Below are 11,648 nucleotides of genomic sequence, written 5' to 3' on the forward strand. Positions count from 1 at the left end.
ATCCTGTTCTTGTAAGGCCCCTTCTACGCACATATAAAAATCTAGATTATCTGCTTTGAACTGGATTATATGGCAGTATAGACTCAGATAATCCAAAGCAAATAATGTGGATTATCTGCCTTGATAGTCTGGATTATATGGCACACTAGAAGGGCCCTGAGCCACTGTTTTGTACAAACCTCTGGAAACTTTGTTTAAATTATGGGACATCTTTATGGGACTCCTTTGGGGTCTCTTTCCAACTTTACATTTCATTTCTTCCAACTCTACAATTCCTTTGTTTGTTTAAGTAAACATCACAGTTCAAATAAAAATGTACTGTAAAAGCTCCACAATTCTGATACAAAATCACCTCTTCCCCTGTGGTCTAATATGCAATTTTAGTTGAGAGAATTCCAAAACAAGGGTGTATGACTCCACAATTCAGCTTGGACTACAGCTCCCAACTAGTTTAGAGATTCTGGAAGCTGTAGTCCAAAAACAGACAGCAGCAGAGGAGTCATTTCTATGCCAGCATGCCCATATTGACTATTGATATTGATATTTAATACTGATTTAATACTGATATTGTACTATGCTAATATAATATATTGTCTGTCTGTCAAGCTATCTCTATCTATCTATCTATTTATCTTGTAAGCTATCTATCTCTATCTATCTATCTATCTATCTATCTATCTTGTAAGCTGGTCTGAGTCCCCTTTGGGGTGAGAAGGCTGGCATATAAATGTCGTAAATAAATAATTTCCAAATAAAATTCCAAATCTACTGCACCTAAGAAGCACAGGTGTGTGCCTCTGCATCACGGGTGTGGGGGCCTGTAGAATCTATTATTTTTCACTAGGAGCCTGATGTCTAATGTGCAAATCATAGAACTATATAATTGGTAGGGATCCTGAGGGTTATCTAACTTAAGCAGACATACTGTGAGTGTAAAGTTATATTAAATTTAACAGGACTCTCTCTTCATTGAATATAGAATTGTGCTCTTACCAGGGAGTGTGACTCACACTAATAGTGGTTGCTTCTGATTTGACTCATCTGTTTTGATTTGAAACACTTACCTCATTTGATTCAACCCTCTCATATTGGGTCATACTGCAGATGTCTTTTCAGGCAGGCTCTGATGTATTTTTAAGAATTGCACTCTTTCATTGCACTTGTATTATGCATTTATCATTGTATGGCTCTTTATGCTTTTATCAGAATATTCCTGTACAAACAACGGTTCACATCACAGATTCTAACATTCAAGACATTTTTAAAAATCCCAAAAGCCAAGCTGTGTTGGCTTTTAAAAATAAAGGATGCCATTTTATTAGTCCATAGTACAGGGGTCCTCAAACGCCGGCCCGGGCCGGAGGAGTCCCTCCAAGGTCATTTACCCGACCCTCACTCAGGATCAACCTAAGTCTGAAATGACTTGAAAGCACACAACAACAACAACAACAATCTCATCAGCCAAAAGAAGGCCCACACTTCCCACTGAAATATTAATAAGTTTATATTTGTTAAAATTGTTCTTCACTTTAATTATTGTATTGTTGTGTTTTTTGCACTGCAAATAAGATATGTTCAGTGTGCATAGTAATGCATTCATATTTTTTTTCAAATTATAATCCAGTCCTCCAACAGTTTGAGACTGTGACCTGGCCCTCTGTTTAAAAAGTTCGAGGACCCCTGCTATAGTATATAATGGGGCTTGAGCATTCACAGACTTTGGTGTACTGTGGACCTGGAACCAAACTTCAACCTCAACCGATTCTAAGGGCTCATGTAAACATTTATTAAAATAATGGCATATTAATTCATTGTGCAATGAATGAATACAATTCTTGCTGCTAATTATTACTACTTGTATACATATCAGGTTTAAAATTGCAACAAGCAACCTTCCACATACCCCAAATCTACTCCTAATTTTGAAAGACACTGCCAATGAAAAATCATGCAAAGGATCTGTGACACATGTAAAAGGCAAATAGCTGCTGCTAAAATATTTCATAAGGCACTTCACACATACACATACTTTTTTCATGTCAGGAATGACTGGAATATTGTGTCCAATTCTGGGCACCACAATTCAAGAGAGATATTGACAAGCTGGAATGTGTCCAGAGGAGGGCGACTAAAATGATCAAGGGTCTGGAGAACAAGCCCTACGAGGAACGGCTTAGGGAACTGGGCATGTTTAGCCTGAAGAAGAGAAGGCTGAGAGGAGATATGATAGCCATGTATAAATATGTGAGAGGAAGCCACAGGGAGGAGGGAGCAAGATTGTTTTCTGCTTCCTTGGAGACTAGGATGCGGAACAATGGCATCAAACTACAAGAGAGGAGATTCCATCTGAACATTAGGAAGAACTTCCTGACTGTGAGAGCCGTTCAGCAGTGGAACTCTCTGCCCCGGAGTGTGGTGGAGGCTCCTTCTTTGGAAGCTTTTAAGCAGAGGCTGGATGGCCATCTGTCAGGGGTGATTTGAATGCAATATTCCTGCTTCTTGGCAGGGGGTTGGACTGGATGGCCCATGAGGTCTCTTCCAACTCTTTGATTCTATGATTCTATGTTTTACCATCCTTGTGGGAGGTTTCTCTCATGCCCCTGTAGAAACACATACTAAGAAGTCTGGTGGGGTTCAGGGATCCACATAGTACTGGGGTTATCCATGTTTAAAGGAACATAGAACTGGAATCTCTTCATCATAAACTGGAAGCAACTGATTGATTAACTTGCTCAGTTATTATTGAACAGTAAGTTTCTAATGTTTGGCTTAACCCACTAGATTGACTGATTAATGTTGATGTTAATTCCATGTCACAAGGCCATTGATTATTGTAGAAATTAATTCTGTGCCATAAGTCCCAAACCAAGTTGATTGATTTTAGGATTTTTGAATGTATTAGGTTTTTCTTCCTCCGGCAGCAACAGTAAGACTGGGAAGCTGGAGGAGGAGAAGGATCAGGATTGGTGGAAATGGTTTTGTTGCTAGGCTGGCTGTTCTGCTTGCTGTCATCACTGCTACCATGAGCAGTGAGATAGAGAAAGTTCTGGAAATCTAGCAAAAGAATAACTAGGAACAAACAGAAAAGAAGAAGAAAGGAAATATGGAAGAACATCCCGGCTTGATATGTTGTGTGTTTGGGGTAAACCTTGACCTGTTTTTATCTCCCGGCTTTTGGTGGGGGCCCCGACCCATTTTTTTTTTGAAGCCTTCTGAAATCAGAGGGCAAATATCTGTTTTCAGTTTGGGGACCCGAAAGATCTGTTTTCTATCAGACCATTACGGGGGGGTGGGGGGGTGGTCCTACCCTGTCTCCCCTTCCCGATGTGCACTTTAAGGAGATTTCTTTCCTGCCGTTTCTCTAAAGCAGGCACACAGCTGCAGACACTGGCAGGTGCGCATGCTTTCTGGGCCTGCATGCCACACCACACACGCACTCTCCTTGGAAAGTGTGTGTGTGTGTGTGTGTGTGTGTGGGTGTAGAGTGTAGGACAGGCCTGGAAGGCATACACACCTGCAGCCAAGCACCTCTTACTCTAGAGTAAGAGGATCTCATCTGCTAGTGCGCATGCTTTCCGGGCCTGCTCTGTACGCTACACTATACATACATTCTCTTTCCAAAGAGAGTGCATGTGTGGCGTGTCATGCAGGCCTGGAAAGCATGCATTTATTTTATTTATTTATTATTTATTTGCTTCATTTCTATACCGCATTTTTCAGCCCTTAACAGGCGACTCAATGCATACCTGCAGCTGAACAACTCTTACTCTAGAGCAGTGGTTTTCAACCTGTGGTCCCCAGATGTTTTTGGCCTTCAACTCCCAGAAATCCCAACAGCTGGTAAACTGGCTGAGATTTCCGTAAGTTGTTGAGAACCACAGGTTGAGAACCACTGCTCTTGAGTAAGATATGCTTGTCTATAGGCATGCACGCTTTACTGGCCTACCCTGCATGCCATGCCACACACACACACTCTTTCCAAGGAAAGTGTGTGTATGGCGTGGTGTACAAGCCCAAAAAGCGCATGCACCTGATGCCAAGCATGTCTTACGCTAGAGTAAGAGGCGCTTGGCTGCAGGTGCTTGTACTTTCCGGGCTTGCACTGCATTTCATGCCACACGCACATACTCTCCTTGGAAAGGCAAGAAGGAAAGTTCTGGGAGGTGCTTGGCTGCTGACGAAAGCAGGCTTGGAGCCAGGATCTGCTCCAGTTTGCTTTCATGTCGAGCTGATTTTTGTGAGTGGAGGGGGCTTCCCGTGTTGTGCTCTCAAAGAAATGAAAGAAACTAAAGACAAGGGCAAAACTAATTCCGCACACAACTCTAATATGCAGTCGGGTGCGGAACAGATCTATTTGCTTAGTCTCAACCAGCCCTAGACTTTGATCTGAAAATCCAGAATGGCCTCTCTTTCCCTATATTTTGGGGAGTTCATTGTAACTCTTCAGTTCTCATCTACTACTGATATTGCTCTGTTATTTTAGTTGTATAATATACAAATTTTTAACCTATCCCTATTTTCACCTCTTTGAGAGTCTTTCCTTTTTCCTCTCTTCTGTTTTCCATGTCGCATTGATTCTGTGTATCACAGTTTTTTGGAGAATGGTCAAGTTGCAGCTATTAATTTGGAACCATAAGATTGATCTAAAATCATTGTCTACACATGTTTACTCCAAAGTGAATGTGACTGAATCCCTGAGTAATCCTTTATTATTCAAACAATGCTAGAAACTTGGATAAGAAATGTAAAGTATTCCTTTATCCACTTTTCTTTTGATACACCATTTCAAACCTTTGTTCAGGAACAGAGGTAAAGGGAGAAAGGATATTGACAATTATTTATTTTTAAGTCAAAAAGCATATTTCCTAATAGTTAGGAAACCCCACGAAGAAGGGATAATAGAGAAGCAAGATTTTTGCAGCTCTTCTCCTATGTTACAATTTCCCAAACTGTTGTAGCAATTATTCTATAAAGATTTTTTATACAAAAAAGCCCACTTTTCTGCACAAAAAATGAGTTTTCTGCACATAAAACAGTTTTCTGTTTAATAAATGTTTTATGAACAGAAATCGTGAGTTTGGGGCACAGAAATGTGTACTTCTTCACAGAATACTAGAGAATATTGCATGATACTTCTGTACGTTTGAATACACGGAGACTATTGTGAAGAAATATATTTTGTTCTCTCATAGTGGGGAGAAAATGACAGTGATTATTCATGTTCACATGTACAAGTGAAATAACTGATTTGTATCTATACTCTGAAGGGATTTCCGCAATTAGAGTTTAGTGCCAAAAGATACAGATAGCTAAAACGACACCCTCCCATGCCTGAAAATGTAAAAAATCATATTTAGAAATAAGTCCTGCTGAGCCAAATGAGCAAAACATGGACTCCTGCACATATTACACTTATTTACCTGAAAGTGGGGATGCCATGGTACAGCTCTGAAGAAAAATGTTCTGCATATGCTCCGAAGCACCTCAAACATTTCTAATTTATAATTCTTCATCCTTAAACAACTGGTCTTTGTAGCTAGTCATTTGTAATTTTACTTGCAGTGGATAAGTGTCCTCTAGCTGAAATTAGCTCATTATTTCTTACTATGGAGGAATAATGTATCCTTCCAGATGTATTTGCGACAACAATTCTCAGTTTTCCTGAGAAATGTTGGAAGTTGCATCAAGGATATATTTTGTCAGATGCTGGCAAATGAAACTCTAGGCACTGGTCCTGAATATACTGTATCTCCTTAGGAATAATGTGGGCAACCTCTTCTACATTTCCTGTAAATCCCTGTATCTGCATGCTTCCTATAGTGAAATTATTAATGATAATTTAACTGATTAGAAACTTAGTTGTTGGTGGTAATGAATTAATTTCCTAGGTTATAACATTTAACATGTTAAAATAATTTTCTGAGCTCTGCTTTCTGTTGATAAGTCTACGTTCTTGAATGTCTTTACTGGTGACATTCTGGAGCTACGGCATCTTGTATTTCTATGGTAAATCACTGAAAGACTTACTATATATACTCATGTATAGGTTGATATCATAAGTCGGGAGCTCGTTTTGGGATTATGGATTTTTATAAGTAGGGGGTCGGTCCACGATGGGAAAGCACCACTGCCTTATCTCAGGACTGCTTCCATGTCCTCATACAAACATTAAAAGACCAAAAGGAGAACATGGCAGAAGACAGTAAAAGTGGTTAATGTTTCTTTCTGGGATGGACTAAGTCCTTGTCTTTTGCACGTCTACTCAAAGAAGACATGTACAATACTAAAACTGACCCATAAATAAGTAAACACAGGATTTTTGGGTTGCTTTTTTACTAAAATGTCTAGTTTTATATATGAGTATATACCAGGCACGGCCAAAGTTTTTTGCAAGGGGGCCGTATGCTGGGGCGGGCTGGACAGGTAGGGGGAGGCTGAGGGTTGATGTGGGGGGGGCAGGGAGGGGCAATTGGTGTGCATTGGGAAGGCTGAGGGCAACTGGCATGGGGGGGGAGGTCAGGGGGCAGTTGCTGCAGGGAGAGGGGGAGAGGGTTTTACACACAGCTGTGCAGGGCTCTCAGGAGAGGGTGCCCCTCTTTGCAAGAGGACACGGTGAAATGAGTCAAAATTCACAGTATGATGGAAAATACAGATTGTTTTAGTACACTTCCTCTCTTTGTTGACATTTGAAAAGTTTCTTTCCACAAATCTTTTATTGTGGGAAGCCCTTTAAGTGGTGCAGCTTTGCATCATAGGGGGATCCATGGTCTACCTGGCCATGGAAAGTTTTGATGGGGCCCTTTCCCTTGATGCCTTAAGCACGCGCTTATTTTCTGGAATGAGGCTTTGTCTTCTGTGGGGTTGGTTCAAAAAGCATCCCTCCTTTGCATCCTTGTTTCTCCCTACTCTCTACCCTCTGGCACGCGAGGAGAGAACTCCCTCTTCCATGTGGTTTCTTCCCCTTTCTGGAGATCACCTTCCAACACCACCTTGGCAGCCCCCTCTTCCTTGCTCCCTCCTAACAGGGAGACAAGTGCAGCCACCCTCGCTCTCCACAAAGCCACAACATCACCTCACATCACCATCTCCAGAGGCAGCTTGGTCCCCAGAGTCCTGGTGAGGTCAAAGCTGCAGACGAAGAGGAGGAGGAGGAGGAGACATGCGCTCTCAATTTAAACCTTTTTCTGAGGAACAGGTAGGGAGTCAGGGAGCTGGCAGGTGGCTAGCCCAGAGGGAGCACCTGAAGAGGAGAGCTCACTTGTAGCTGTGCTGAAAACTCCTGCAAAGTGGAGGGCTTGATACACAGCTGCGCAGATCTCTTGGGAGAGTTCTGCGCAGCCACACGTGACTGGGGTGGGGGGTTCCTCTCAGCAGGGGGAATGCAAAGGGTCATGTGATTTTAATTTATTTTAATAAATAATGTTTAATTGTATGGTTTTAATTGTATTTATTTTTATATTTATGTGTATTGGCATCAAATCACTGCCTACTGAAAGGCTGCCCCGAGTCCCCTTTTAGGGTGAGAAGGGCGGGATACAAATATGTGAAATAAATAAATAAATGTCCTCCTACCAGGAGGAGAGTGTGACATGTGGCTAGGGCTGAAGGCAAGAGCCCAAATTTTCACTTTCGAATGTAGTATATGTTACCACAAAAAACGTTTTAGTATCTCTACCCCAAAAGTTTCCCCACTTACTGAAAATCCCTCATAGTTTCATCAGCCAGGTCTTGCTCTAGAGCAGTGGTTCTCAACCTGGGGTCCCCAGATGTTTTTGGACTACAACTCCCAGAAATCCCAACCAGTTTATCAGCGGTTAGGATTTCTGGGAGTTGAAGGCCAAAAAAATCTGGGGACCCTAGGTTGAGAACCACTGCTCTAGAGGTAGTCAGTTCCAAAAACCATTCTGCATATGCATAACAATTACTATTACCTGACTTCTTTAAATAGTACTTGACAATTGATGAAATTCCCTGAGGTGTAACAAAATTCTCGGTTCCCTTTTTCATCACCATTCCTTCTACCAGGGCAGTCATTGGCTTCAGTATTCCATGGGTCAACAGATCTTCATAAAAGCTAAAAGGATGTAAACAAACTCATAAATATATAGGTTAACTGCAATAACCAGATAGGAATTTATGTCCTAAAATGGAAGACCAGTTTACTTTCCATTCCGTGTCATTCCCCCCCCCCCCCCCCCCCCCCCGGGTCTCATTCAGAATTTGGTCTTTCTTGCTGTCAGAGGCTGAGTTTGGGTTTAGTATGTTTTCTTCTCTTATCTATGAAGATGTGATATGACCTACAACCATTAACATTAACAGGATTGATTTTACACATGTACAACTAGCCAAATAGGCTTTCAGATTCAATGGAAGGCAACTGTACTTTAGTTCAATAAAAAGGACTGATGCAGAACTTTACAACTTACAGTATATACTCGAGTATAAGCCTAGTTTTTCAGACCTTTTTTTAGGCTGAAAAAGTCCCCCTCGGCTTATACTCGAGTCAAGGTTATTTATTATTTTACTCTGATATAAATACATAATAAATGCATTATTATTATTACATTTATTATTTTACTTTATTATTGTTGTTATTATTGCATTTATTATTTTACTCTATTTATTATTGTTAATATTACATTTCCATTATATTACTCTATTATTATTATTATTATTATTATTATTACCTTTATTATTTTAATCTATTTATTTTTATTGGAAGGATACACAAGCACATTTACATTGAAGGTCAGAATGATTTAATCAGAGTTGGGCAGTCTTATCTTAAATATTCAAAAACATTTAACCCCTTGATGCCTCAATTAATGAAATTATATTTATATCTATTTTTCTTTTGAAATTTACCAATACCAATTTCCCACCCTTGGCTTATACTCGAGTCAATCAATTTTTCCAGTTTTTTGTGGTAAAATTAGGTGCCTCGGCTTATATTCGGGTCGGCTTATACTCAAGTATAAACGGTACTTTGAAGATTTGGTAAACCAATGCATGAATGGTTTCTCGTGAAACTCATGAAACCAACTTGTGTATGGAAGTCTAAGCAACTATCTCAGCACCATGATTTAAGATGGGATGATGGACATAAACCTTCCAGATGTTTTAGAATTCACATTTCATAAATGCTAGCCAGCAGGGCCAATGGTATGGAGACTGTGTAAACAGTAGTCCAAAACAACAGGAGAGCTGTAGGGTTTCCTTCTTCTAATGTAAGGTATGATAGCACATTTATAATGCACTGTTCACAATCAGGGCTATGTACATGTGCCAGATGCAAGAATGTGAGGCAAGATTTAGCTTTATGAAAAAAGAAATAAAACCTCCTTCAGAGTGTACAAATAATACATGATGAAATTTTAGAAACTGCAAAGCTAGGGTGAGTGTGTGGTGGATGCTTTGGCTCTACAAGGTCTTATGCGCTCCAGGGTAGGACCACTCTCAAGTCTTCAGAGAGCTATTGCTGGGCACTGCAGTGGGCAACTGTGGCCTTCCAGATGTTGTTGGACTGCCTAGCAGCCCTACTTGCAAAGGTAATAGCAAGGGATGCTGGGAATTTCAATTCTAACAAGAGCTGGAAGCCTGTGGTTGCTTACCACTGCTGTAGTGCTTACACCAGCGCTCTCTGTTCACTTATCATTAAACTATGTACCAAAATTTGAAGAAAATTTCTGTTCATGGTTTGAAAGTATTATTTCCTGTTTAATTGTGTGATGCTTACTTTGAAAGTACCATATTTTCCGGCGTATAAGACGACTTTTTAACCTAGGAAAATCATCTCCAAAATGAGGAGTTGTTTTATACACCAGATATCACGGGGTCGCTTTGGGCGCCTTGCTCCAGCAGATGGACAGCTACCCACCTCCCTTGCCATCCCTGAGTGGCACAGCCTGAAGAGAAGGAGGGAGGGAGGAGGAGGGAGTTTTCAGTGAAAAACTATAGCAAAATGTGCTGCATGTTTTTATGATAGAACCAATTAAGAAATACATTAGTCTCGCTTATCTAAACTCCAGTTATCTAACGTTCTGTATTATCCAATATAGTCCATGGTGGGAGAAAGAAAGAACCCTTGTCTGTTTTAGTACTAAATTTGTAAATACAGTAATTACTGTGGACATGAGCTTATGACATGGTGACTTGTAAGTCTCTAGTTGTAGGGTTGCTCTGCGTCAAAGTCAACTTGAAGGCATGTGACAACAACCTATATGAAAATCAGTGGTGGAACATAGTTTTATTTTATTTGGGGTCTGCTGTAATTTGGCAATCACAGCAGAAATATTACTCCTTGCTCCGGCCACCACTTCTCTTAGGGTTGGCTCTACCTGAGCTTCATAAATAACCTGATTTGGTCTTTCAAAGTCATTCTTACATTCCATTTGGCAGCTTATACTCAACCTCTTTTATATAACACTATGTAACTAAATTAATATTCCTGATTTGAAAGTGTTGTTTCCTGTTTAATAGTGAGGTAATTACTTTGAACACAGCTGTTATACTCCAGAAACTTTGTTTAAGATGGCTGCCATAAACTATATTGATTTGTTTGTGACTTGATGAGATATTCATTGAAAAACTATAGCAAAATGTGCTGCATGATGTCCCACAAAAACAAAGTTTTTGCAATTTAATAAACCTTTTCCATGTTTTTAGGAGAGAACCAATTAAGAAATGATATTTATAAACCAGGAACAAAAACTGTGTAATTAGGATCATTTTATATTTGTGGCTAAAGCTATAATGAGCCACCTTGAGTTTCAGAAGGCTTCAACGCCCTCTCTTTCTCTCACACAAACACACAGAGACACACATAAAAATATACACCATCCTCACCACTACTGTTTAACCAAGGATACTGTCAAACAGGGGCTTTGGTAAAAATAAATAAGCAAAATGGCTAAGCACCCTCCTTCCAGCCCAGACTGTTATTGGAGGCTGGAGATGACATCATCCTCTATCTGTAATCCACCCATGTTTTCTTACACCTCCACTCTCCCTTCTCACTGAAAGGAGGGAAGATGGACAGAGCAGTTTGAGTTCTAAGGAAATCTCTCCAGGCAGAAAAGGTTCAGATGCTGAAATAAAAGCACATAGGACTGCCTTTTCTTTTATTTTCTTAAAAATGAAATAAATAATAATTTGTGCAATCAACAACTGAAGGGGAAGGAAAGAACTGTAAGAAATAAGACTCAGTTGGACTGTAATTTGTAACATTGTATAGATAGATAGATAATAGATAGATATAAAAACTTATTTACTCCAGACTATAGAATATATATACGTATAGTATGTGTGTGTGTGCATGGTATGATTTTGAACAGAATGTAGAATATATATTGTATGATTTTCTTGACCATTATATGTGTGTGTGTGTGTGTGTGTGTGTATATATATATATATATATATATAGTTTCTCGACTATAGAATATATATAAATAGATTTTCTCCAGACTATAGAATATATATATATATATATATATAGTATGATTTTTCTCGACTATAGTATATATAGAGAATGATTTTCTCCAGACTACAGTGTGTGTATGTGTGTGTGTGTATTGATTTCCTCAAGACTATAGGATATATATATAGTATGATTTTCTCCAGATGATAGTGTGTGTGTGTGTATATATATA

At 39.6% G+C, this 11,648-nt stretch overlaps 1 protein-coding gene across 2 annotated transcripts in view; it reads right to left on the reverse strand.

Annotated features, from left to right (window-relative positions):
* Window positions 1–11,648, reverse strand: part of RNLS (renalase, FAD dependent amine oxidase) — a 202,838-nt gene that overhangs the window by 185,868 nt on the left and 5,322 nt on the right. For both annotated transcript variants that reach the window (XM_060768773.2, XM_060768774.2), the window contains exon 3: window positions 7,932–8,074. In XM_060768773.2, coding sequence (XP_060624756.2) covers window positions 7,932–8,074 — 143 coding nt within the window. The remainder of the gene's footprint in view (window positions 1–7,931; window positions 8,075–11,648) is intronic.

This window comes from Anolis sagrei, chromosome 3 (genome assembly GCF_037176765.1).
Source record: "Anolis sagrei isolate rAnoSag1 chromosome 3, rAnoSag1.mat, whole genome shotgun sequence".
Classification (NCBI taxonomy): Eukaryota; Metazoa; Chordata; class Lepidosauria; order Squamata; family Dactyloidae; genus Anolis; species Anolis sagrei.